This window comes from Oryctolagus cuniculus, chromosome 17 (genome assembly GCF_964237555.1).
Source record: "Oryctolagus cuniculus chromosome 17, mOryCun1.1, whole genome shotgun sequence".
NCBI lineage: Eukaryota > Metazoa > Chordata > Mammalia > Lagomorpha > Leporidae > Oryctolagus > Oryctolagus cuniculus.
In genome coordinates this window covers 5,787,459-5,814,232 of record NC_091448.1, presented here as the reverse complement: position 1 = coordinate 5,814,232, position 26,774 = coordinate 5,787,459, and the positions used below count along the sequence as shown (strand labels likewise).

The 26,774-nt window shown below is 62.0% G+C and overlaps 3 protein-coding genes across 4 annotated transcripts; all 3 read right to left on the bottom strand.

Moving 5' to 3' along the window:
- Positions 1 to 26,774, bottom strand: LOC103346273 (CMRF35-like molecule 6). Of its 2 annotated transcripts, none has more exons than XM_008252142.4 (4): positions 26,449 to 26,774; positions 25,264 to 25,590; positions 2,011 to 2,122; positions 1 to 944 (listed from the first exon to the last, which is right to left on the bottom strand). In XM_008252142.4, exons 1-4 carry the CDS (start codon positions 26,537 to 26,539, stop codon positions 815 to 817), a joined length of 660 nt encoding a protein of 219 aa, XP_008250364.2. In that variant the 5' UTR covers positions 26,540 to 26,774; the 3' UTR covers positions 1 to 814. The 2 variants fall into 2 exon arrangements, with proteins under 2 accessions (XP_008250364.2, XP_069916456.1); XM_070060355.1 differs by lacking the exons at positions 25,264 to 25,590; positions 26,449 to 26,774 and adding exons at positions 3,445 to 3,774; positions 4,656 to 4,970.
- LOC138846022 (CMRF35-like molecule 6) lies at positions 7,191 to 12,211 on the bottom strand. The gene is made up of 4 exons (XM_070060356.1): positions 11,848 to 12,211; positions 10,621 to 10,950; positions 9,195 to 9,306; positions 7,191 to 8,128 (listed from the first exon to the last, which is right to left on the bottom strand). The coding sequence occupies exons 1-4, from the start codon at positions 11,936 to 11,938 to the stop codon at positions 7,999 to 8,001; spliced, it is 663 nt and encodes a 220-aa protein (XP_069916457.1). The 5' UTR covers positions 11,939 to 12,211; the 3' UTR covers positions 7,191 to 7,998.
- On the bottom strand, positions 14,286 to 19,281 carry LOC138842967 (CMRF35-like molecule 6). Its single transcript, XM_008252140.4, has 4 exons — positions 18,981 to 19,281; positions 17,770 to 18,099; positions 16,393 to 16,504; positions 14,286 to 15,327 (listed from the first exon to the last, which is right to left on the bottom strand). The coding sequence occupies exons 1-4, from the start codon at positions 19,069 to 19,071 to the stop codon at positions 15,198 to 15,200; spliced, it is 663 nt and encodes a 220-aa protein (XP_008250362.3). The 5' UTR covers positions 19,072 to 19,281; the 3' UTR covers positions 14,286 to 15,197.

The following is a 26,774-nucleotide window of genomic DNA, read 5'->3' as shown; positions in this document are numbered from 1 at the left end:
TGACAACACAGAGATCCCATTTCTTCTGCCCTCAGTGGAGGAGGCTGGAGAGGCCTACAGGGTTGGGGCAAAGGGCCGGCGGGTGGGAGGGGCGGCTGCTGGGGTGATTTTGGGAGACACTTTGGGGTTGTGTCCGCGGGGAGCTGCCTGAGCAACACAGCAAAGCACGGCCATGGCCATGGAGTCTGGGGAGGCGCCTGCACTCCAGGAGCCGCGAACACGAGGGACCCGGGGGGGGGGCATGTGCTTAAGGATGTCCTTAAGAATGTTGTAACAGTCGCCAAAAACAAGGAGGGGGAAGCACAAAGACAAAGAAGAAGATGACCGATGCCACCGACAGAAGGGACAGATGAGTCTCAGTGCCTTCATGCACAGAGCACAGAGCTTGCAAAGGACCGGCTCAGCCACGACCCTCCCAGGGGCAACGCGGGCGAGAACATCCCCGCCCTCAGCAATGAAGCTGGGTCCTCTCGTCTCGGCACAGTTCAAGAGCAAACGAGGCTGAAGGAGACGCCCCTTGGACATCCCGTGTGCTTCCTCCTCTGGCAGAACCCAGGCAGTGGCAAGCCCGGAATTCCGCAGAGCTGTGCAGGGGACGGGGCTCCCGCGCTGTGTGAGCTGCTGTGGCCCGCAGTGCGAGGCATCCCCCAAACACCACCGCGGGTTACAGGCACATCGCGTGTGTATTGGCCGCGTTCATTTCTGTGTGGGTCTCACTGGCAGGTTAGGAAAAGCAGAGAGCATTCTCATGGAAACCCAGATCCTTCTGTTCCCCAAGGGCCTCCGTGGCATCAAGGCTGTGCGCTCTTCCAGCTCAGCTGACTTGGCCTCGCCCAGGGCCCCGCTGCGGCCGGTTCACCCACAGGACAGCAGCCAGCATGGCCAGGAGCAGGGGCAGCTTCAGGAAGACCAGCAGCAGGCCGTGGACGCTGCCGAGCAGGGACCTGCAGGGGACGCCATGACACAGTGACTCACCTGGCCCCAGGGAGGCCCCGCTGCCCTGTGCTTCCTTCCTGTCCCTGTGGCTCAGGTCCTGTGTCCACTACACTCCAGGACAGGACCAAACCTGGACAGGGCAGCCCTGAGCCAAGGACCCGGGCCCTCTGACTGCCAGCCGAAGACTTGCCCTTGAACTTCGCCTGGTGGACGTCAGGAAAGGCAACGCCATGGCAGGGCTCCAGGGCAGTCCTGCGGCCAGGGAGTCCCCCTCCGCCTGCCCCATTTGGGGCCCGCTCCTCCTGGGATGCAGCGGTCAGTGCCGAGGTGTTGTTTGTTTCCTGTCTGCCCCTCCCAGGGCAGCACTCCCCGTGTTGGAGGGGCTGGTGTCGTTATGCTCAGGGAGGGAGCGAGGGCCTGCCCTGCGCATGTGCAGTGGAAGCCTGGCACGTGATGGTTGGAGAAGGAGGGATGAACGGCCCAGCTCGCGTTTGCTGGGCCTCAGAAGGTGGGGTTGTCAAAGTCGGATGGCACCGGTGACCAGGTGGAGGGGCGGAGGGAAGCAGAGGGGAGAGAGCACCCAGGTCCCTGCCCCCCACCCCACAGCAGCTGCTCCTGTGCAGCCCAGCCAGCCCTGAAGGCTCCTGTGCAAGGCATTGGCACTCCCTGCACAGGGGTGCCCGGGACTCCCGCCCCTGGGTGCCTGACCCCCGACCCTGCAGGTCACTCACACGACCCGTGTGCTCCCCGAGGCTGCAAAACAGCAGCTCAGCAGACCCCGCCCACTGCCCCCACCTTCAGTGCCACCGTCTCTCCAGACAGTCAGCAGACACCACAACTCCAGGCTCATTCCCGTGGGACTCCACCCCGCAGGTCAGACCTCCCGGCCGAGCGAGAACCGTGTCCACGTGCTCACCCTGGGTCCGGGCTGAGAAGAGGACCCAACCCAACTAGGACCTTCTCAGTGAGGCGTGGGACCATGAGTACAGGCAGGGCTGGGAGGAGGGAGACACAGCCACACCCACCCAGAGGAGAAGCCCCCAGGAGGCACAGACCCAGACGCGGGCCCCTTACCCAGGGTGTGGGCTGGGCTCAGGGGGTTTCTCTCCGGTGTGTGCTGGCAGGGTCGTCACTGGGATTGTGGGGCCTCCGTAGCTGGGGGCTGGGGTCGGGGCTGTGGCCGGGGCTGTGGGTGAAGCACAAGTCAGCAGGGGGCCCTCCCTGGGTCTCCCTCGCGCAGGCACAGCTCTGACTCCCACACACCAGGTCCCCCAGGGTGGGAGGGACGGATGGCCCAGGGCCAACTTGTCCAGTGGCACAGCCAGGCCTGACCCAGGCTCCTGGGCCCCTCTCCAGTCCCGGGGCCAGGTGCTCCAGGGCCAGGTGTGCTCTTTCAGTTTGGCGGGGGGATCTGAGCACCTGGGGAAAGGCACACGGTGCCCAGGCCCGCCCCAGCCACACCCCTCCTTCTCAGGGAAGCCCGGGGCGATGTCCACTCTGCAGGCCCATCTGGCCGGGCCCTGGACGTGACCAGGCAAGAGCAGGGACAGTCAGCTGGAGCCACGCTCTACGTTGGAACCTGGGATCTACCCAGACCTTGGCCCCGAGCAGGTCCCCGGACCGCCCTCTCCAAGGGGCCTAATGACCAGGAAGAAAGATCTAGAGAGAGTGGACCGTGGGGGAGAGCGGCTTCTCCGGAAGCCAGCAGGGCAGAAGGCGTTCCCGTCAGCCCCAGCGCCCCGAGTGCGAGTTCTGCTCCCTGCTCTTCAGTGTGAGCCCACACGGGGGCCAGAGGGCACCTCCCATGGCCAGAGAGCAAGGAGGGAAGCAGAGGAGCCCAGGACAAGGTCAGCAGACCCCGAAGGCAACGCAGCTCCTCGTGGTGCGCTCAGACAGGCTGCGTCCCATTAGGGAGCATGAGCAGCCCCGGGTGTGACCGCCCCAGACCCGCTTCCCACCCCAACCCCCCGCCCCGGGGAGCAGCCACTTTCAGGGGCTGTCTGGGCTCCCCCACAGGACAGCCTGGGGCAAGGATGGGGGAAGCCCACCCAGGAGCCTGGCTCCCCCTGCTGCCCCCTGGTGGCCGCTGCCAGGCTGGCTGCTGGGATTGTGGGTGGCAGGTGCAATGCAGCAGGGCCAGGGTCAGGGCAGCCTTGGGGGGAGGGGAGCTGTGCACTCAGGTTCAGTTCCCCCCAGGGAGGCTCCCGGAGACAGGGCCACGGGAGGTGGGGCTCGTGACGACAGGAGGGCAGCAAAGATCCGGGGACCCTGGGCCACGCCCACTGTCATCCAAGAAGACTTGGGCCTGGGGCAGTGAGGTGGAGCATCAAGAAGGGGGTGGGACCGCGTAGAAGCCAGTGTGCTCCCTCTCCCCTCACAGATAGTGACACACACACAGGGGGTCCTGAGCACCGGCCCAACCTCACCCTCCATCCCACTGCTCTCCTTAGGGAGGGAATGGGCAGCCCTGGCCTCAGGCAGCCCTGGTGCTGGGGCGAGGGGACTCACCTGGGGACACGAGCACCGTCACCAGGAAGAAGATGTCCCACCCCTGTGGCACATCCACCCCACACTGGTATGTGCCCGCGTCCTGGATGCTGAGGTTCTCCAAGGTCACGGTGAAGGTGAGGTTTGCAGGATGGTCCCTGATGGACACTCGGCCGCTCCGCGCTTCTAGCTCTGGCGGTTTTGTCATCACGATCTCTCGTCCTGGCAAACACCGGTGACGGCACCAGAATTTGGCCTGCATCCTGTGTTCTTCCTCGTACCGGCACTGCACGCTCAGGGATCCCCCCTCGGTGCCGCTCACAGTGCTGGGGCCGCTCAGACAGAAACAGCCTGGAAGACACAAGCCCGAGTGCTGGGCCCTCCCCAGGCAGTCACGTGTGGGTCACGTGTGCTGAGGGCCAGCGCTGGAAAACAGCTTGCCCCCGCCCCGAGTCTGGAGTTGGGGGTGGGGTGGGAATGCAGAAGTGGCCACACAGCCGGGAAGGCTGGGCACAGGAAACAGCTTGTGTGTGTGTGTATGTGCGTGCACACGTGTGTGTGTGCACACGTGTGTGTGTGATGTGCTCGAACAGCATTTCAGGCTGTATGATCAGGCCAGTAACTTTCGTTTTGTTGTTGTTGTTGTTGTTGTTGTTGTTTTGTTTTTGACAGGCAGAGTGGACAGTGAGAGAGAGAGACAGAGAGAAAGGTCTTCCTTTGCCGTTGGTTCACCCTCCAATGGCTGCCATGACAGGCGTGCTGGGGCCTGCGCATCCCACTGATCCGAATCCAGGAGCCAGGTGCTTCTCCTGGTCTCCCATGGGGTGCAGGGCCCAAGCACTTGGGCCATCCTCCACTGCACTCCCTGGCCACAGCAGAGAGCTGGCCTGGAAGAGGGGCAACCGGGACAGAATCCGGCGCCCCAACCAGGACTAGAACCTGGTGTGCCGGCACCGCAAGGTGGAGGATTAGCCTAGAGAACCTCAGCGCCGGCCCGGGCCAGTAACTTTCCACGGCACCCCTCTTCCTGAGTGCTGACTCTGCAGTGGGTGTTGGGGGTCCTGACCCCCTGTATCGGGCCCTGCAGCCCACCTGTCACCTGTGAGCAGGTGCTGGAAGCCCCTCAACCTCCCGCCCTCTCTCCACAACCCACCGCCCTCTCTTAGCTGACCCTTGCCCCTCGTCCCGTCCAGCCCTGCCCCTCTGTCCTGGTCCAGGCCCGGCCCACCCACCTTGAATGAGCAGGAGGAGCAGGGGAGGAGACAGCCACACAGCCCTGCGCCTGGAGGGCGTGTCTCCAGCACAGGTGTCGCTGGCAGCCATGCCAGGCCCAGGCAGGAACAAAGTGGAGCCTTGTCACAGAGGCAGAGTGTCCACTGCCCCACTGGGCTCTTCCACCCTCTCTACTTTCTGGTCCGGCCTCAGGTCTGACGCTAGAGGTGGTTCTGATGCAGGCAGCGAGAGACAGCAGGCAGCGAGAGATGGCAAGTGGCAGGGACTTAGAGTCCTGGCTCCTCTCACTCCCAGTGCCGGGCTTGGCCAGGGCTGTGGGTGTGCGTGCAGCTGCTGGTCTCAGGGCCCCACCCACGCTCAGCAGAGCCCACTGCACTGTTTCCTCCTCATTGGGACCTCCTCCCCTCTGTGATATGTAACTTCCTGTCTTCAGAAGTGATCGTCCCAGGGGTGGAGGCCATTCCCCTCCATCCTCTCTAGTTACTGTGATGACACTGAAGGGCTGTGTCCCCCCCACCAGCTGGACCAGAATGGTCGCTAGGGGGCCCGGACCCTCGGGGCTCTTTGCAATGGCTGATGGACCATGGTGCTCCTAGGGCGGGGGTACAGCGTAACTGAACAAAACTGAGGAGGGAGAGAGAGGGTGTGAACAGAAGGCAGTGTTAGCTAATCAGTGGGAACTCGTGAGCCCTCCCTCCGTGTTCGCACCTGTGACCTTTCTCAGACTCAGTGTCCTCGGCTGAGATGAAATCCTGGGCTCTTTGAGGACGCTCCCTGCAACACCGCAGCCAAAAGAGAGGAGAGCGGCCTCCCTCGGCCTCGCCCACCACGGCGTACAACACCCCTGGGAAAAGCCAGACAGGGAAGCGCCCAGACCACCCCAGGGCTGTCAGGTGGACCCAACGTCTGAGCTGTCCCTGCTACCAAGGGACCCTCAGACACCGCCCCTGTTGGATGTGATCCCTGCTGGGTGCAGCCTGTGTGGAGGCCAGCCCCATCTCACCACCCGTCCCGTCCTGGGCCCCTTGACCACTGTGGCCGTATCCTAGAGTCACGACAGCATAATTGGGGTAGTTTTCTTAAGAGCTGCTAGGACCCTCATTTTGGCCAAATGAGCTAACAGAGACAGGACGGCAGGAAGCTGGGCCCCTCCCCCACGGCGGTGCAGGCTTAGCAGCACCACATCCTGAGGGCTGTGGGCGAGATGGATGACCCTCCCTCAAGATCTATGATGGGGGCAGGCGCTGTGGCGTAGCGGGTAAAGCCGCCACCTGCAGAGCCGGCATCCCATATGGGCACGTTTGAGTGCCATGCTCTACTTCCCATCCAGCTCCCTGCTAATGCGCCTGGGATAGCTGTGGAAGATGACCCAAGTCCTTGGGCCCTGCACTCCCATGGGAGACCCAGAAGAAGCTCCTGGTTCCTGGCTGCTGGGCCACCTAGGGAGTGAACCAGTGGATGGAAGATGGAAGACCTCTCTGTCTCTCTCTGCCTCTCTGTAACTCTGCCTTTCTTTGATTTCTCTTTTTCTTAAATAACACTAATTCTTTTTTTAAGATTATTTATTTGAGATATAGAGTTACAGACTCACTGAAAGGGAGAGACAGAGAGAGAAGTCTTCTGTCCTTTGGTTCACTCTCCAGTGGCCCCAAGGGCTGGAGCTGCACCGATCTGAAGCCAGCAGTCAGGAGCTTCATCCAGGTCTTCCACATGGATAATGCAAGGCACCAGGACTTGGCCATCCTCCACTGCTTTCTCAGGCCATAAGCATGAGCTGGATTGGAAGAGGAGCAGCCAGGATTCAACCTGACACCCGTATGGGATGCTGGCACGGCAGGCAGTGGCCTAAGCAGTTACACCACAACGCCGGCCCCGGGGACAAATACTTTCTTAAGCAGTTGCAAAAAGTATGAACCATAAAGGAAAATACTGAATAATTTGCTACAGGAAAGTGAAAACCCATTTCCCAAAGATCTCATGAAGCTGACAAACTAGGAGAGTGTATTCAGAGCCCACAGACTAACGAAGGACTTGCAAAGAGTTTCTGCAAACACCCGAGGAAAACTCAGACAACAGAAATACACGGAGGGGCCGGGCTGTGGCGCAGTGGGTTAATCCTCCGACTGTGACACCAGCATCCCGTATGGGCGCCAGTCCTAGTCCCGGCTGCTCCACTTCTGGTCCAGCTCTCTGCTACGGCCTGGGAAAGCAGTAGAAGATGGCCCAAGCGCTTGGGCCCCTGCACTTGCATGGGAGACCAGGAGGAGGCTCCTGGCTTTGGATCAGCCCAGTTCTGGGCACTGCAGCCATTTGAGAAGTGAACCAGCGGATGGAAGACCTTTCTCTCTGTCTCTCCCTCTCATTGTCTGTAACTCTACCTGTCAAATAAATAAAATCTTATTTTTAAAAAAAGTAATAGATGGAAGACCAGAAGAGACATTTCACAACAATGTGATCCAGGTGGCCAACAAACCCGTGGGAGGGGCTTCAACTCCTGGGTCCTCTGTGCAATGAAAATGCAAATGACATGCAAATGACGACACAGAGATCCCATTTCTTCTGCCCTCAGTGGAGGAGGCTGGAGAGGCCTACAGGGTTGGGGCGAAGGGCCGGCGGGTGGGAGGGGCGGCGGCTAGGGTGACATTGGGAGACACTTTGGGGTTGTGTCCGCGGGGAGCTGCCTGAGCAACACAGCAAAGCACGCCCATGGCCCTGGAGTCTGGGGAGGCGCCTGCACTCCAGGAGCCGCGAACACGAGGGACCCAGGGGGGCATGTGCTTAAGGATGTCCTCAAGAATGTTGTAACAGTCGCCAAAAACAAGGAGGGGGAAGCACAAAGACAAAGAAGAAGATGACCGATGCCACCGACAGAAGGGACAGACGAGTCTCAGTGCCTTCATGCACAGAGCACAGAGCTTGCAAAGGACCGGCTCAGCCACGACCCTCCCAGGGGCAACGCGGGCGAGAACATCCCCGCCCTCAGCAATGAAGCTGGGTCCTCTCGTCTCGGCACAGTTCAAGAGCAAACGAGGCTGAAGGAGACGCCCCTTGGACATCCCGTGTGCTTCCTCCTCTGGCAGAACCCAGCAGTGGCGAGCCCGGAATTCCACAGAGCTGTGCAGGGGACAGGGCTCCCGCGCTGTGTGAGCCGCTATGGCCCGCAGTGCGAGGCGTGCCCCAAACACCACCGCGGTTACAGGCACATCGCTTGTGTACTGGGCACGTTCCTCTCTGTGAGGCCTCACTGGCAGGTTAGGAAAAGCAGAGAGCATTCTCATGGAAATCCGGATCCTTCTGTTCCCCAAGGGCCTCCATGGCATCAAGGCTGTGCGCTCTTCCAGCTCAGCTGACTTGGCCTCGCCCAGGGCCCCGCTGCGGCCGGTTCACCCACAGGACAGCAGCCAGCATGGCCAGGAGCAGGGGCAGCTTCAGGAAGACCAGCAGCAGGCCGTGGACGCTGCCGAGCAGGGACCTGCAGGGGACGCCATGACACAGTGACTCACCTGGCCCCAGGGAGGCCCCGCTGCCCTGTGCTTCCTTCCTGTCCCTGTGGCTCAGGTCCTGTGTCCACTACACTCCAGGACAGGACCAAACCTGGACAGGGCAGCCCTGAGCCAAGGACCCGGGCCCTCTGACTGCCAGCCGAAGACTTGCCCTTGAACTTCGCCTGGTGGACGTCAGGAAAGGCAACGCCATGGCAGGGCTCCAGGGCAGTCCTGCGGCCAGGGAGTCCCCCTCCGCCTGCCCCATTTGGGGCCCGCTCCTCCTGGGATGCAGCGGTCAGTGCCGAGGTGTTGTTTGTTTCCTGTCTGCCCCTCCCAGGGCAGCACTCCCCGTGTTGGAGGGGCTGGTGTCGTTATGCTCAGGGAGGGAGCGAGGGCCTGCCCTGCGCATGTGCAGTGGAAGCCTGGCACGTGATGGTTGGAGAAGGAGGGATGAACGGCCCAGCTCGGGTTTGCTGGGCCTCAGAAGGTGGGGTTGTCAAAGTAGGATGGCACCGGTGACCAGGTGGAGGGGCGGAGGGAAGCAGAGGGGAGAGAGCACCCAGGTCCCTGCCCCCCACCCCACAGCAGCTGCTCCTGTGCAGCCCAGCCAGCCCTGAAGGCTCCTGTGCAAGGTATTGGCACTCCCTGCACAGGGGTGCCCGGGACTCCCGCCCCGGGTGCCTGACCCCCGACCCTGCAGGTCACTCACAGGACCCGCGTGCTCCCCGAGGCTGCAAAACAGCAGCTCAGCAGACCCCACCCACTGCCCCCACCTTCAGTGCCACCGTCTCTCCAGACAGTCAGCAGACACCACAACTCCAGGCTCATTCCCGTGGGACTCCACCCCGCAGGTCAGACCTCCCGGCCGAGCGAGAACCGTGTCCACGTGCTCACCCTGGGTCCAGGCTGAGAAGAGGGCCCCACCCCAACTAGGACCTTCTCAGTGAGGCGTGGGACCATGAGTACAGGCAGGGCTGGGAGGAGGGAGACACAGCCACACCCACCCAGAGGAGAAGCCCCCAGGAGGCACAGACCCAGACGCGGGCCCCTTACCCAGGGTGTGGGCTGGGCTCAGGGGGTTTCTCTCCGGTGTGTGCTGGCAGGGTCGTCACGGGGATTGTGGGGCCTCCGTAGCTGGGGGCTGGGGTCGGGGTTGTGGGTGGGGCTGTGGGTGAAGCACAAGTCAGCAGGGGGCCCTCCCTGGGTCTCCCTCGCGCAGGCACAGCTCTGACTCCCACACACCAGGTCCCCCAGGGTGGGAGGGACGGAGGGCCCAGGGCCAACTTGTCCAGTGGCACAGCCAGGCCTGACCCAGGCTCCTGGGCCCCTCTCCAGTCCCGGGGCCAGGTGCTCCAGGGCCAGGTGTGCTCTTTCAGTTTGGCGGGGGGATCTGAGCACCTGGGGAAAGGCACACGGTGCCCAGGCCCGCCCCAGCCACACCCCTCCTTCTCAGGGAAGCCCGGGGCGATGTCCACTCTGCAGGCCCATCTGGCCGGGCCCTGGGCGTGACCAGGCAAGAGCAGGGACAGTCAGCTGGAGCCACGCTCTACGTTGGAACCTGGGATCTACCCAGACCTTGGCCCCGAGCAGGTCCCTGGACCGCCCTCTCCAAGGGGCCTAATGACCAGGAAGAAAGATCTAGAGAGAGTGGACCATGGGGGAGAGCGGCTTCTCCGGAAGCCAGCAGGGCAGAAGGCGTTCCCGTCAGCCCCAGCGCCCCGAGTGCGAGTTCTGCTCCCTGCTCTTCAGTGTGAGCCCACACGGGGGCCAGAGGGAGCCTCCCATGGCCAGAGAGCAAGGAGGGAAGCAGAGGAGCCCAGGACAAGGTCAGCAGACCCCGAAGGCAACACAGCTCCTCGTGGGTGCGCTCAGACAGGCTGCGTCCCATTAGGGAGCGTGAGCAGTCCCGGGTGTGACCGCCCCAGACCCGCTTCCCACCCCAACCCCCCGCCCCGGGGAGCAGCCACTTTCAGGGGCTGTCTGGGCTCCCCCACAGGACAGCCTGGGGCAAGGATGGGGGAAGCCCACCCAGGAGCCTGGCTCCTCCTGCTGCCCCCTGGTGGCCGCTGCCAGGCTGTCTGCTGGGACTGTGGGTGGCAGGTGCAAGGCAGCAGGGCCAGGGTCAGGGCAGCCTTGAGGGGAGGGGAGCTGTGCACTCAGGTTCATTCCCTGCAGGGAGGCTCCCGGAGACATGCCACGGGAGGTGGGGCTCGTGACCACAGGAGGGCAGCAAAGACCCTGGGCCACGCCCACTGTCATCCAAGAAGACTTAGGCCTTGGGGCAGTGAGGTGGAATGTCAAGAAGGGGGTGGGACCGGGTAGGAGCCCGTGCGCTCCCTCTCCCCTCACAGATAGTGACACACACACAGGGGGTCCTGAGCACCGGCCCAACCTCACCCTCCATCCCATTGCTCTCCTTAGGGAGGGAACGGGCAGCCCTGGCCTCAGGCAGCCCTGGTGCTGGGGCGAGGGGACTCACCTGGGGACACGAGCACCGTCACCAGGAAGAAGGTGTCCCACCCCTGTGGCACATCCACCCCACACTGGTATGTGCCCGCGTCCTGGATGCTGAGGTTCTCCAAGGTCACGGTGAAGGTGAGGTTTGCAGGATGGTCCCTGATGGACACTCGGCCGCTCCGCGCTTCTACCTCTGGCAGTTTTGTCTTCACGATCTTCTGTCCTGGCAAACACGGGTGACGGCACCAGAATTTGGCCCGCATCCTGTGTTCTTCCTCGTACCGGCACTGCACGCTCAGGGATCCCCCCTCGGTGCCGCTCACAGTGCTGGGGCCGCTCAGACAGAAACAGCCTGGAAGACACAAGCCCGAGTGCTGGGCCCTCCCCAGGCAGTCACTCGTGGGTCACGTGTGCTGAGGGCCAGCGCTGGAAAACAGCTTGCCCCACCCCACCGAGTCTGGAGTTGGGGGTGGGGTGGGAATGCAGAAGTGGCCACACAGCCGGGAAGGCTGGGCACAGGAAACAGCTTGTGTGTGTGTGTATGTGCATGCACATGTGTGTGTGCGCACGTGTGTGTGTGCGCACGTGTGTGTGTGCACACGTGTGTGTGTGATGTGCTCGAACAGCATTTCAGGCTGTATGATCAGGCCAGTAACTTTCGGGTTTTTTTTTTTTTTTATTTTTGACAGGCAGAGTGGACAGTGAGAGAGAGAGACAGAGAGAAAGGTCTTCCTTTGCCGTTGGTTCACCCTCCAATGGCCACCGTGGCTGGCGCTCTGCGGCCTGGGCATCCAACTGATCCGAAGGCAGGAGCCAGGTGCTTCTCCTGGTCTCCCATGGGGTGCAGGGCCCAAGCACTTGGGCCATCCTCCACTGCACTCCCGGGCAATAGCAGAGAGCTGGCCTGGAAGAGGGGCGACCGGGACAGAATCCGGCGCCCTGACCGGGACTAGAACCTGGCGTGCCGGCACTGCAAGGTGGAGGATTAGCCTAGTGAGCCGCGGCGCCGGCCCGGGCCAGTAACTTTCCAAGGCACCCCTCTTCCTGAGTGCTGACTCTGCAGTGGGTGCTGGGGGTCCTGACCTCGTGGATCGGGCCCTGCAGCCCACCTGTCACCTGTGAGCAGGTGCTGGAAGCCCCTCAACCTCCCACCCTCTCTCCACAACCCACCGCCCTCTCTTAGCTGACCCTTGCCCCTCGTCCCGTGCAGCCCTGCCCCTCCGTCCTGGTCCAGGCCCGGCCCACCCACCTTGAATGAGCAGGAGGAGCAGGGGGGGAGACAGCCATACAGCCCTGCGCCTGGAGGGCGTGTCTCCAGCACAGGTGTCGCTGGCAGCCATGCCAGGCCCAGGCAGGAACAAAGTGGAGCCTTGTCACAGAGGCAGAGTGTCCACTGCCCCACTGGGCTCTTCCACCCTCTCCACTTTCTGGTCCGGCCTCAGGTCTGACGCTAGAGGTGGTTCTGATGCAGGCAGCGAGAGACAGCAGGCAGCGAGAGACGGCAAGTGGCAGGGACTTAGAGTCCTGGCTCCTCTCACTCCCAGTGCCGGGCTTGGCCAGGGCTGTGGGTGTGGATGCAGCTGCTGGTCTCAGGGCCCCACCCATGCCCAGCAGAGCCCACTGCACTGTTTCCTCCTCATTGGGACCTCCTCCCCTCTGTGATATGTAACTTCCTCTCTTCAGAAGTGATCGCCCCATGGGTGGAGGCCATTCCCGTCCATCCTCTCTAGTTACTGTGATGACACTGAAGGGCTGTGTCCCCCCCACCAGCTGGACCAGAATGGTCGCTAGGGGGCCCGGACCCTCGGGGCTCTTCGCAATGGCTGATGGACCATGGTGCTCCTAGGGCGGGGGTACAGCGTAACTGAACAAAACCCAGGAGGGAGAGAGGGTGTGAACAGAAGGCAGTGTTAGCTAATCAGTGGGAACTCGTGAGCCCTCCCTCCGTGTTCGCACCTGTGACCTTTCTCAGACTCAGTGTCCTCGGCTGAGATGAAATCCTGGGCTCTTTGAGGACGCTCCCTGCAACACCGCAGCCAAAAGAGAGGAGAGCGGCCTCCCTCGGCCTCGCCCACCGCGGCGTACAACACCCCTGGGAAAAGCCAGACAGGGAGGCGCCCAGACCACCCCAGGGCTGTCAGGTGGACCCAACGTCTGAGCTGTCCCTGCTACCAAGGGACCCCCAGACACCACCCCTCTGCAACGTGATCCCTGCTGGGTGCAGTCTGTGTAGAGGCCAGCCCCATCTCACCACCCGTCCCGTCCTGGGCCCCTCGACCACCGTGGCCGTATCCTAGAGTCACGACCACATAATTGGGGTAGTTTTCTTAAGAGCTGCTAGGACCCTCATTTTGGCCAAATGAGCTAACAGAGACAGGATGGCAGGAAGCTGGGCCCCTCCCCCACGGCGGTGCAGGCTAGTGCAGCACCACATCCCGAGGGCTGTGGGCGAGATGGATGACCTCCCTCAAGATCTATGATGGGGGCCGGCGCTGTGGCGTAGCGGGTAAAGCCGCCACCTGCAGAGCCGGCATCCCATATGGGCACGATTGAGTGCCATGCTCTGCTTCCCATCCAGCTCCCTCTTAATGCGCCTGGGATAGCAGTGGAAGATGACCCAAGTCCTTGGCCCTGCACTCCCATGGGAGACCCAGAAGAAGCTCCTGGTTCCTGGCTGCTGGGCCACCTAGGGAGTGAACCAGTGGATGGAAGATGGAAGACCTCTCTGTCTCTCTCTGCCTCTCTGTAACTCTGCCTTTCTTTGATTTCTTTTTTTTCTTAAATAACACTAATTCTTTTTTTAAGATTATTTATTTGAGATATAGAGTTACAGACTCACTGAAAGGGAGAGACAGAGAGAGAAGTCTTCTGTCCTTTGGTTCACTCTCCAGTGGCCCCAAGGGCTGGAGCTGCACCGATCTGAAGCCAGCAGTCAGGAGCTTCATCCAGGTCTTCCACATGGATAATGCAAGGCACCAGGACTTGGCCATCCTCCACTGCTTACTCAGGCCATAAGCATGAGCTGGATTGGAAGCGGAGCAGCCAGGACTCAAACCGACACCCGTATGGGATGCTGGCACTGCAGGCGATGGCCTAAGCAGTTACACCACAAAGCCGGCCCCGGGGACAAATACTTTCTTAAGCAGTTGCAAAAAGTATGAACCATAAAGGAAAATACTGAATAATTTGCTACAGGAAAGTGAAAACCCATTTCCCAAAGATCTCATGAAGCTGACAAGCTACGAGAGTGTATTCAGAGCCCACAGACTAACGAAGGACTTGCAAAGAGTTTCTGCAAACACCCGAGGAAAACTCAGACAACAGAAATAGATGGAGGGGCCGGGCTGTGGCACAGTGGGTTAATCCTCCGACTGTGACACCAGCATCCCGTATGGGCGCCAGTCCTAGTCCTGGCGGCTCCACTTCTGGTCCAGCTCTCTGCTATGGCCTGGGAAAGCAGCAGAAGATGGCCCAAGCGCTTGGGCCCCTGCACTTGCATGGGAGACCAGGAGGAGGCTCCTGGCTTTGGATCAGCCCAGTTCTGGGCACTGCAGCCGTTTGAGAAGTGAACCAGCGGATGGAAGACCTTTCTCTCTGTCTCTCCCTCTCATTGTCTGTAACTCTACCTGTCAAATAAATAAATAAAATCTTATTTAAAAAAAAAGTAATAGATGGAAGACCAGAAGAGACATTTCACAACAATGTGATCCAGGTGGCCAACAAACCCGTGGGAGGGGCTTCAACTCCTGGGTCCTCTGTGCAATGAAAATGCAAATGACATGCAAATGACGACACAGAGATCCCATTTCTTCTGCCCTCAGTGGAGGAGGCTGGAGAGGCCTACAGGGTTGGGGCGAAGGGCCGGCCGGCGGGTGGGAGGGGCGGCTGCTGCGGTGATTTTGGGAGACACTTTGGGGTTGTGTCCGCGGGGAGCTGCCTGAGCAACACAGCAAAGCACGGCCATGGCCCTGGAGTCTAGGGAGGCGCCTGCACTCCAGGAGCCGCGAACACGAGGGACCCGGGGGGACATGTGCTTAAGGATGTCCTCAAGAATGTTGTAACAGTCGCCAAAAACAAGGAGGGGGAAGCACAAAGACAAAGAAGAAGATGACCGATGCCACCAACAGAAGGGACAGACGAGTCTCAGTGCCTTCATGCACAGAGCACGAGCTTGCAAAGGACCGGCTCAGCCACGACCCTCCCAGGGGCAACGCGGGCGAGAACATCCCCGCCCTCAGCAATGAAGCTGGGTCCTCTCGTCTCGGCACAGTTCAAGAGCAAACGAGGCTGAAGGAGACGCCCCTTGGACATCCCGTGTGCTTCCTCCTCTGGCAGAACCCAGGCAGTGGCAAGCACGGAATTCCGCAGAGCTGTGCAGGGGACGGGGCTCCCGCGCTGTGTGAGCTGCTGTGGCCCGCAGTGCGAGGTGTGCCCCAAACACCACCGCGGGTTACAGGCACATCCTGTGTGTACTGGGCGCGTTCCTCTCTGTGAGGCCTCACTGGCAGGTTAGGAAAAGCAGAGAGCATTCTCATGGAAATCCGGATCCTTCTGTTCCCCAAGGGCCTCCATGGCATCAAGGCTGTGCGCTCTTCCAGCTCAGCTGACTTGGCCTCGCCCAGGGCCCCGCTGCGGCCGGTTCACCCACAGGACAGCAGCCAGCATGGCCAGGAGCAGGGGCAGCTTCAGGAAGACCAGCAGCAGGCCGTGGACGCTGCCGAGCAGGGACCTGCAGGGGACGCCATGACACAGTGACTCACCTGGCCCCAGGGAGGCCCCGCTGCCCTGTGCTTCCTTCCTGTCCCTGTGGCTCAGGTCCTGTGTCCACTACACTCCAGGACAGGACCAAACCTGGACAGGGCAGCCCTGAGCCAAGGACCCGGGCCCTCTGACTGCCAGCCGAAGACTTGCCCTTGAACTTCGCCTGGTGGACGTCAGGAAAGGCAACGCCATGGCAGGGCTCCAGGGCAGTCCTGCGGCCAGGGAGTCCCCCTCCGCCTGCCCCATTTGGGGCCCGCTCCTCCTGGGATGCAGCGGTCAGTGCCGAGGTGTTGTTTGTTTCCTGTCTGCCCCTCCCAGGGCAGCACTCCCCGTGTTGGAGGGGCTGGTGTCGTTATGCTCAGGGAGGGAGCGAGGGCCTGCCCTGCGCATGTGCAGTGGAAGCCTGGCACGTGATGGTTGGAGAAGGAGGGATGAACGGCCCAGCTCGGGTTTGCTGGGCCTCAGAAGGTGGGGTTGTCAAAGTCGGATGGCACCGGTGACCAGGTGGAGGGGCGGAGGGAAGCAGAGGGGAGAGAGCACCCAGGTCCCTGCCCCCCACCCCACAGCAGCTGCTCCTGTGCAGCCCAGCCAGCCCTGAAGGCTCCTGTGCAAGGCATTGGCACTCCCTGCACAGGGGTGCCCGGGACTCCCGCCCCGGGTGCCTGACCCCCGACCCTGCAGGTCACTCACAGGACCCGCGTGCTCCCCGAGGCTGCAAACAGCAGCTCAGCAGACCCCGCCCACTGCCCCCACCTTCAGTGCTGCCGTCTCTCCAGACAGTCAGCAGACACCACAACTCCCGGCTCATTCCCATGGGACTCCACCCCGCAGGTCAGACCTCCCGGCCGAGCGAGAACCGTGTCCACGTGCTCACCCTGGGTCCGGGCTGAGAAGAGGGTCCCGCCCCAACTATTACCTTCTCAGTGAGGCGTGGGACCATGAGTACAGGCAGGGCTGGGAGGAGGGAGACACAGCCACACCCACCCAGAGGAGAAGCCCCCAGGAGGCACAGACCCAGACGCGGGCCCCTTACCGAGGGTGTGGGCTGGGCTCAGGGGGCTTCTCTCCAGTGTGTGCTGGCAGGGTCGTCACTGGGATTGTGGAGCCTCCGTAGCTGGGGGCTGGGGTCGGGGCTGTGGGTGGGGCTGTGGGTGAAGCACAAGTCAGCAGGGGGCCCTCCCTGGGTCTCCCTCGCGCAGGCACAGCTCTGACTCCCACATACCAGGTCCCCCAGGGTGGGAGGGACGGATGGCCCAGGGCCAACTTGTCCAGTGGCACAGCCAGGCCTGACCCAGGCTCCTGGGCCCCTCTCCAGTCCCAGGGCCAGGTGCTCCAGGGCCAGGTGTGCACACGGTGCCCAGGCCCGCCCCAGCCACACCCCTCCTTCTCAGGGAAGCCCGGGGCGATGTCTACTCTGCAGGCCCATCTGGCCGGGCCCTGGGCGTGACCAGGCAAGAGCACGGACAGTCAGCTGGAGCCACGCTCTACGTTGGAACCTGGGATCTACCCAGACCTTGGCCCCGAGCAGGTCCCCGGACCGCCCTCTCCAAGGGGCCTAATGACCAGGAAGAAAGATCTAGAGAGAGTGGACCGTGGGGGAGAGCGGCTTCTCCGGAAGCCAGCAGGGCAGAAGGCGTTCCCGTCAGCCCCAGCGCCCCGAGTGCGAGTTCTGCTCCCTGCTCTTCAGTGTGAGCCCACACGGGGGCCAGAGGGCACCTCCCATGGCCAGAGAGCAAGGAGGGAAGCAGAGGAGCCCAGGACAAGGTCAGCAGACCCCAAAGGCAACACAGCTCCTCGTGAGTGCGCTCAGACAGGCTGCGTCCCATTAGGGAGCGTGAGCAGCCCCGGGTGTGACCGCCCCAGACCCGCTTCCCACCCCAACCCCCTGCCCCGGGGAGCAGCCACTTTCAGGGGCTGTCTGGGCTCCCCCACAGGACAGCCTGGGGCAAGGATGGGGGAAGCCCACCCAGGAGCCTGGCTCCCCCTGCTGCCCCCTGGTGGCCGCTGCCAGGCTGTCTGCTGGGATTGTGGGTGGCAGGTGCAAGGCAGCAGGGCCAGGGTCAGGGCAGCCTTGAGGGGAGGGGAGCTGTGCACTCAGGTTCAGTTCCCCCCAGGGGAGACAGGGCCACGGGAGGTGGGGCTCATCACGACAGGAGGGCAGCAAAGACCCTGGGCCACGCCCACTGTCATCCAAGAAGACTTAGGCCTTGGGACAGTGTGGTGGAATGTCAAGAAGGGGGTGGGACCGGGTAGGAGCCAGTGCGCTCCCTCTCCCCTCACAGATAGTGACACACACACAGGGGGTCCTGAGCACCGGCCCAACCTCACCCTCCATCCCACTGCTCTCCTTAGGGAGGGAACGGGCAGCCCTGGCCTCAGGCAGCCCTGGTGCTGGGGCGAGGGGACTCACCTGGGGACACGAGCACCATCACCAGGAAGAAGATGTCCCACTTCCATGGCTCATTTACCCCACACTGGTATGTGCCCGCGTCCTGGATGCTGAGGTTCTCCAAGGTCACGGTGAAGGTGAGGTTTGCAGGATGGTCCCTGATGGACACTCGGCCGCTCCGCGCTTCTTCCTCTGGCAGTTTTGTCTTCACGATCTCCTGTGCTGGCAAACACGGGTGACTGCACCAGAATTTGGCCCGAATCCTGAGTTCTTCCTGGTACCGGCACTGCACGCTCAGGGATCCCCCCTCGGTGCCGCTCACAGTGCTGGGGCCGCTCAGACAGAAACAGCCTGGAAGACACAAGCCCGAGTGCTGGGCCCTCCCCAGGCAGTCACGTGTGGGTCACGTGTGCTGAGGGCCAGCGCTGGAAAACAGCTTGCCCCCGCCCCGAGTCTGGAGTTGGGGGTGGGGTGGGAATGCAGAAGTGGCCACACAGCCGGGAAGGCTGGGCACAGGAAACAGCTTGTGTGTGTGTGTATGTGCGTGCACACGTGTGTGTGTGCACACGTGTGTGTGTGATGTGCTCGAACAGCATTTCAGGCTGTATGATCAGGCCAGTAACTTTCGTTTTGTTGTTGTTGTTGTTGTTGTTGTTGTTTTGTTTTTGACAGGCAGAGTGGACAGTGAGAGAGAGAGACAGAGAGAAAGGTCTTCCTTTGCCGTTGGTTCACCCTCCAATGGCTGCCATGACAGGCGTGCTGGGGCCTGCGCATCCCACTGATCCGAATCCAGGAGCCAGGTGCTTCTCCTGGTCTCCCATGGGGTGCAGGGCCCAAGCACTTGGGCCATCCTCCACTGCACTCCCTGGCCACAGCAGAGAGCTGGCCTGGAAGAGGGGCAACCGGGACAGAATCCGGCGCCCCAACCAGGACTAGAACCTGGTGTGCCGGCACCGCAAGGTGGAGGATTAGCCTAGAGAACCTCAGCGCCGGCCCGGGCCAGTAACTTTCCACGGCACCCCTCTTCCTGAGTGCTGACTCTGCAGTGGGTGTTGGGGGTCCTGACCCCCTGTATCGGGCCCTGCAGCCCACCTGTCACCTGTGAGCAGGTGCTGGAAGCCCCTCAACCTCCCGCCCTCTCTCCACAACCCACCGCCCTCTCTTAGCTGACCCTTGCCCCTCGTCCCGTCCAGCCCTGCCCCTCTGTCCTGGTCCAGGCCCGGCCCACCCACCTTGAATGAGCAGGAGGAGCAGGGGAGGAGACAGCCACACAGCCCTGCGCCTGGAGGGCGTGTCTCCAGCACAGGTGTCGCTGGCAGCCATGCCAGGCCCAGGCAGGAACAAAGTGGAGCCTTGTCACAGAGGCAGAGTGTCCACTGCCCCACTGGGCTCTTCCACCCTCTCTACTTTCTGGTCCGGCCTCAGGTCTGACGCTAGAGGTGGTTCTGATGCAGGCAGCGAGAGACAGCAGGCAGCGAGAGATGGCAAGTGGCAGGGACTTAGAGTCCTGGCTCCTCTCACTCCCAGTGCCGGGCTTGGCCAGGGCTGTGGGTGTGCGTGCAGCTGCTGGTCTCAGGGCCCCACCCACGCCCAGCAGAGCCCACTGCACTGCTTCCTCCTCATTGGGACATCCTCCCCTCTGTGATATGTAACTTCCTGTCTTCAGAAGTGATCATCCCAGGGGTGGAGGCCATTCCCGTCCATCCTCTCTAGTTCCCGTGATGACACTGAAGGGCTGTGTCCCCCCCACCAGCTGGACCAGAATGGTCGCTAGGGGGCCCGGACCCTCGGGGCTCTTCGCAATGGCTGATGGACCATGGTGCTCCTAGGGCGGGGGTACAGCGTAACTGAACAAAACCCAGGAGGGAGAGAGGGTGTGAACAGAAGGCAGTGTTAGCTAATCAGTGGGAACTCGTGAGCCCTCCCTCCGTGTTCGCACCTGTGACCTTTCTCAGACTCAGTGTCCTCGGCTGAGATGAAATCCTGGGCTCTTTGAGGACGCTCCCTGCAACACCGCAGCCAAAAGAGAGGAGAGCGGCCTCCCTCAGCCTCACCCACGGTGGCGTACAACACCCCTGGGAAAAGCCAGACAGGGAAGCGCCCAGACCACCCCAGGGCTGTCAGGTGGACCCAACGTCTGAGCTGTCCCTGCTACCAAGGGACCCTCAGACACCGCCCCTGTTGGATGTGATCCCTGCTGGGTGCAGCCTGTGTAGAGGCCAGCCCCATCTCAGCACCCGTCCCGTCCTGGGCCCCTCGACCACCGTGGCCGTATCCTAGAGTCACGACAGCATAATTGGGGTAGTTTTCTTAAGAGCTGCTAGGACCCTCATTTTGGCCAAATGAGCTAACAGAGACAGGATGGCAGGAAGCTGGGCCCCTCCCCCACGGCGGTGCAGGCTTAGCAGCACCACATCCTGAGGGCTGTGGGCGAGTTGGATGACCTCCCTCAAGATCTATGATGGGGGCAGGCGCTGTGGCGTAGCGGGTAAAGCCGCCACCTGCAGAGCCGGCATCCCATATGGGCACGTTTGAGTGCCATGCTCTACTTCTGATCCAGCTCCCTGCTAATGCGCCTGGGATAGCAGTGGAAGATGACCCAAGTCCTTGGGCCCTGCACTCCCATGGGAGACCCAGAAGAAGCTCCTGGTTCCTGGCTGCTGGGCCACCTAGGGAGTGAACCAGTGGATGGAAGATGGAAGACCTCTCTGTCTCTCTCTGCCTCTCTGTAACTCTGCCTTTCTTTGATTTCTCTTTTTCTTAAATAACACTAATTCTTTTTTTAAGATTATTTATTTGAGATATAGAGTTACAGACTCACTGAAAGGGAGAGACAGAGAGAGAAGTCTTCTGTCCTTTGGTTCACTCTCCAGTGGCCCCAAGGGCTGGAGCTGCACCGATCTGAAGCCAGCAGTCAGGAGCTTCATCCAGGTCTTCCACATGGATAATGCAAGGCACCAGGACTTGGCCATCCTCCACTGCTTTCTCAGGCCATAAGCATGAGCTGGATTGGAAGTGGAGCAGCCAGGATTCAACCTGACACCCGTATGGAATGCTGGCACGGCAGGCAGTGGCCTAAGCAGTTACACCACAATGCCGGCCCCGGGGACAAATAGTTTCTTAAGCAGTTGCAAAAAGTATGAACCATAAAGGAAAATACTGAATAATTTGCTACAGGAAAGTGAAAACCCATTTCCCAAAGATCTCATGAAGCTGACAAACTAGGAGAGTGTATTCAGAGCCCACAGACTAACGAAGGACTTGCAAAGAGTTTCTGCAAACACCCGAGGAAAACTCAGACAACAGAAATAGATGGAGGGGCCGGGCTGTGGCACAGTGGGTTAATCCTCCGACTGTGACACCAGCATCCCGTATGGGCACCAGTCCTAGTCCTGGCGGCCCCACTTCTGGTCCAGCTCTCTGCTATGGACTGGGAAAGCAGTAGAAGATGGCCCAAGCGCTTGGGCCCCTGCACCCACATGGGAGACCAGGAGGAGGCTCCTGGCTTTGGATCAGCCCAGTTCTGGGCACTGCAGCCATTTGAGAAGTGAACCGGGCCGGCGCCGCGGCTCACTAGGCTAATCCTCCGCCTAGCGGCGCCGGCACACCGGGTTCTAGTCCCGGTCGGGGCGCCGGATTCTGTCCCGGTTGCCCCTCTTCCAGGCCAGCCCTCTGCTGTGGCCAGGGAGTGCAGTGGAGGATGGCCCAGGTGCTTGGGCCCTGCACCCCATGGGAGACCAGGATAAGCACCTGGCTCCTGGCTCCTGCCATCGGATCAGCGCGGTGCGCCGGCCACAGCGCGCCGGCCGCGGCGGCCATTGGAGGGTGAACCAAAGGCAAAGGAAGACCTTTCTCTCTGTCTCTCTCTCTCACTGTCCACTCTGCCTGTCAAAAAAAAAAAAAAAAAAGAGAAGTGAACCAACGGATGGAAGACCTTTCTCTCTGTCTCTCATTCTCATTGTCTGTAACTCTACCTGTCAAATAAATAAATAAAATCTTATTTTAAAAAAAGTAATAGATGGAAGACCAGAAGAGACATTTCACAACAATGTGATCCAGGTGGCCAACAAACCCGTGGGAGGGGCTTCAACTCCTGGGTCCTCTGTGCAATGAAAATGCAAATGACATGCAAATGACGACACAGAGATCCCATTTCTTCTGCCCTCAGTGGAGGAGGCTGGAGAGGCCTACAGGGTTGGGGCAAAGGGCCGGCGGGTGGGAGGGGCGGCTGCTGCGGTGACCTTGGGAGACACTTTGGGGTTGTGTCCGCGGGGAGCTGCCTGAGCAACACAGCAAAGCACGCCCATGGCCATGGAGTCTGGGGAGGCGCCTGCACTCCAGGAGCCGTGAACACGAGGGACCCAGGGGGACATGTGCTTAAGGATGTCCTTAAGAATGTTGTAACAGTCGCCAAAAACAAGGCGGGGGAAGCACAAAGACAAAGAAGAAGATGACCGATGCCACCGACAGAAGGGACAGACGAGTCTCAGTGCCTTCATGCACAGAGCACAGAGCTTGCAAAGGACCGGCTCAGCCACGACCCTCCCAGGGGCAACGCGGGCGAGAACATCCCCGCCCTCAGCAATGAAGCTGGGTCCTCTCTTCTCGGCACAGTTCAAGAGCAAACGAGGCTGAAGGAGACGCCCCTTGGACATCCCGTGTGCTTCCTCCTCTGGCAGAACCCAGGCAGTGGCGAGCCCGGAATTCCGCAGAGCTGTGCAGGGGACGGGGCTCCCGCGCTGTGTGAGCCGCTATGGCCCGCAGTACGAGGCGTGTCCCAAGCCCATCGCGGTCACAGTCACATCGCTTGTGTACTGGGTGCGTTCCTCTCTGTGAGGCCTCACTGGCAGGTTAGGAAAAGCAGAGAGCATTCTCATGGAAATCCGGATCCTTCTGTTCCCCAAGGGCCTCCATGGCATCAAGGCTGTGCGCTCTTCCAGCTCAGCTGACTTGGCCTCGCCCAGGGCCCCGCTGCGGCCGGTTCACCCACAGGACAGCAGCCAGCATGGCCAGGAGCAGGGGCAGCTTCAGGAAGACCAGCAGCAGGCCGTGGACGCTGCCGAGCAGGGACCTGCAGGGGACGCCATGACACAGTGACTCACCTGGCCCCAGGGAGGCCCCGCTGCCCTGTGCTTCCTTCCTGTCCCTGTGGCTCAGGTCCTGTGTCCACTACACTCCAGGACAGGACCAAACCTGGACAGGGCAGCCCTGAGCCAAGGACCCGGGCCCTCTGACTGCCAGCCGAAGACTTGCCCTTGAACTTCGCCTGGTGGACGTCAGGAAAGGCAACGCCATGGCAGGGCTCCAGGGCAGTCCTGCGGCCAGGGAGTCCCCCTCCGCCTGCCCCATTTGGGGCCCGCTCCTCCTGGGATGCAGCGGTCAGTGCCGAGGTGTTGTTTGTTTCCTGTCTGCCCCTCCCAGGGCAGCACTCCCCGTGTTGGAGGGGCTGGTGTCGTTATGCTCAGGGAGGGAGCGAGGGCCTGCCCTGCGCATGTGCAGTGGAAGCCTGGCACGTGATGGTTGGAGAAGGAGGGATGAACGGCCCAGCTCGGGTTTGCTGGGCCTCAGAAGGTGGGGTTGTCAAAGTCGGATGGCACCGGTGACCAGGTGGAGGGGCGGAGGGAAGCAGAGGGGAGAGAGCACCCAGGTCCCTGCCCCCCACCCCACAGCAGCTGCTCCTGTGCAGCCCAGCCAGCCCTGAAGGCTCCTGTGCAAGGCATTGGCACTCCCTGCACAGGGGTGCCCGGGACTCCCGCCCCGGGTGCCTGACCCCCGACCCTGCAGGGCACTCACACGACCCGTGTGCTCCCCGAGGCTGCAAAACAGCAGCTCAGCAGACCCCGCCCACTGCCCCCACCTTCAGTGCCTCCGTCTCTCCAGACAGTCAGCAGACACCACAACTCCCGGCTCATTCCCGTGGGACTCCACCCCGCAGGTCAGACCTCCCGGCCGAGCGAGAACCGTGTCCACGTGCTCACCCTGGGTCCGGGCTGAGAAGAGGGTCCCGCCCCAACTAGGACCTTCTCAGTGAGGCGTGGGACCATGAGTACAGGCAGGGCTGGGAGGAGGGAGACACAGCCACACCCACCCAGAGGAGAAGCCCCCAGGAGGCACAGACCCAGACGCGGGCCCCTTACCCAGGGTGTGGGCTGGGCTCAGGGGGCTTCTCTCCGGTGTGTGCTGGCAGGGTCATCGCTGGGATTGTGGAGCCTCCGTAGCTGGGGGCTGGGGTCGGGGCTGTGGGTGAAGCACAAGTCAGCAGGGGGCCCTCCCTGGGTCTCCCTCGCGCAGGCACAGCTCTGACTCCCACATACCAGGTCCCCCAGGGTGGGAGGGACGGAGGGCCCAGGGCCAACTTGTCCAGTGGCACAGCCAGGCCTGACCCAGGCTCCTGGGCCCCTCTCCAGTCCCAGGGCCAGGTGCTCCAGGGCCAGGTGTGCACACGGTGCCCAGGCCCGCCCCAGCCACACCCCTCCTTCTCAGGGAAGCCCGGGGCGATGTCCACTCTGCAGGCCCATCTGGCCAGGCCCTGGGCGTGACCAGGCAAGAGCAGGGACAGTCAGCTGGAGCCACGCTCTACGTTGGAACCTGGGATCTACCCAGACCTTGGCCCCGAGCAGGTCCCTGGACCGCCCTCTCCAAGGGGCCTAATGACCAGGAAGAAAGATCTAGAGAGAGTGGACCGTGGGGGAGAGCGGCTTCTCCGGAAGCCAGCAGGGCAGAAGGCGTTCCCGTCAGCCCCAGCGCCCCGAGTGCGAGTTCTGCTCCCTGCTCTTCAGTGTGAGCCCACACGGGGGCCAGAGGGAGCCTCCCATGGCCAGAGAGCAAGGAGGGAAGCAGAGGAGCCCAGGACAAGGTCAGCAGACCCCGAAGGCAACGCAGCTCCTCGTGGGTGCGCTCAGACAGGCTGTGTCCCATTAGGGAGCGTGAGCAGCCCCGGGTGTGACCGCCCCAGACCCGCTTCCCACCCCAACCCCCCGCCCCGGGGAGCAGCCACTTTCAGGGGCTGTCTGGGCTCCCCCACAGGACAGCCTGGGGCAAGGATGGGGGAAGCCCACCCAGGAGCCTGGCTCCCCCTGCTGCCCCCTGGTGGCCGCTGCCAGGCTGTCTGCTGGGATTGTGGGTGGCAGGTGCAAGGCAGCAGGGCCAGGGTCAGGGCAGCCTTGGGGGGAGGGGAGCTGTGCACTCAGGTTCAGTTCCCCGCAGGGAGGCTCCCGGAGAAGGGCCACGGGAGGTGGGGCTCGTGACGACAGGAGGGCAGCAAAGATCCGGGGACCCTGGGCCACGCCCACTGTCATCCAAGAAGACTTAGGCCTGGGGCAGTGAGGTGGAGCATCAAGAAGGGGGTGGGACCGGGTAGGAGCCAGTGCGCTCCCTCTCCCCTCACAGATAGTGACACACACACAGGGGGTCCTGAGCACCGACCAACCTCACCCTCCATCCCACTGCTCTCCTTAGGGAGGGAACGGGCAGCTCCTGCTCAGGCAGCCCTGGTGCTGGGGCGAGGGGACTCACCTGGGGACACGAGCACCATCACCAGGAAGATGTCCCACTTCCATGGCTCATCCACCCCACACTGGTATGTGCCCGTGTCCTGGATGCTGAGGTTCTCCAAGGTCACGGTGAAGGTGAGGTTTGCAGGATGGTCCCTGATGGACACTCGGCCGCTCCGCGCTTCTAGCTCTGGCGGTTTCGTCATCACGATTCTCCGTCCTGGCAAACGCCAGTGACGGCACCAGAATTTGGCCCGCGTCCTGTGTTCTTCCTGGTACCGGCACTGCACGCTCAGGGATCCCCCCTCGGTGCCTCTCACAGTGCTGGGGCCGCTCAGACAGAAACAGCCTGGAAGAGAGAAGCCCGAGTGCTGGGCCCTCCCCAGGCAGTCACGTGTGGGTCACGTGTGCTGAGGGCCAGCGCTGGAAAACAGCTTGCCCCCCCCCGAGTCTGGAGTTGGGGGTGGGGTGGGAATGCAGAAGTGGCCACACAGCCGGGAAGGCTGGGCACAGGAAACAGCTTGTGTGTGTGTGTGTGTGTGTGCACACGTGTGTGTGTGATGTGCTCGAACAGCATTTCAGGCTGTATGATCAGGCCAGTAACTTTCGTTTTGTTGTTGTTGTTGTTGTTGTTTTGTTTTTGACAGGCAGAGTGGACAGTGAGAGAGAGAGACAGAGAGAAAGGTCTTCCTTTGCCGTTGGTTCACCCTCCAATGGCTGCCATGACAGGCGTGCTGGGGCCTGCGCATCCCACTGATCCGAATCCAGGAGCCAGGTGCTTCTCCTGGTCTCCCATGGGGTGCAGGGCCCAAGCACTTGGGCCATCCTCCACTGCACTCCCTGGCCACAGCAGAGAGCTGGCCTGGAAGAGGGGCAACCGGGACAGAATCCGGCGCCCCAACCAGGACTAGAACCTGGTGTGCCGGCACCGCAAGGTGGAGGATTAGCCTAGAGAACCTCAGCGCCGGCCCGGGCCAGTAACTTTCCACGGCACCCCTCTTCCTGAGTGCTGACTCTGCAGTGGGTGTTGGGGGTCCTGACCTTGTGGATCGGGCCCTGCAGCCCACCTGTCACCTGTGAGCAGGTGCTGGAAGCCCCTCAACCTCCCGCCCTCTCTCCACAACCCACCGCCCTCTCTTAGCTGACCCTTGCCCCTCGTCCCGTGCAGCCCTGCCCCTCCGTCCTGGTCCAGGCCCGGCCCACCCACCTTGAATGAGCAGGAGGAGCAGGGGGGGAGACAGCCACACAGCCCTGCGCCTGGAGGGCGTGTCTCCAGCACAGGTGTCGCTGGCAGCCATGCCAGGCCCAGGCAGGAACAAAGTGGAGCCTTGTCACAGAGGCAGAGTGTCCACTGCCCCACTGGGCTCTTCCACCCTCTCCACTTTCTGGTCCGGCCTCAGGTCTGACGCTAGAGGTGGTCAGGATGCAGGCAGCAAGAGACAGCAGGCAGCATGAGACAGCAGGCAGCGAGAGACGGCAAGTGGCAGGGACTTAGAGTCCTGGCTCCTCTCACTCCCAGTGCCGGGCTTGGCC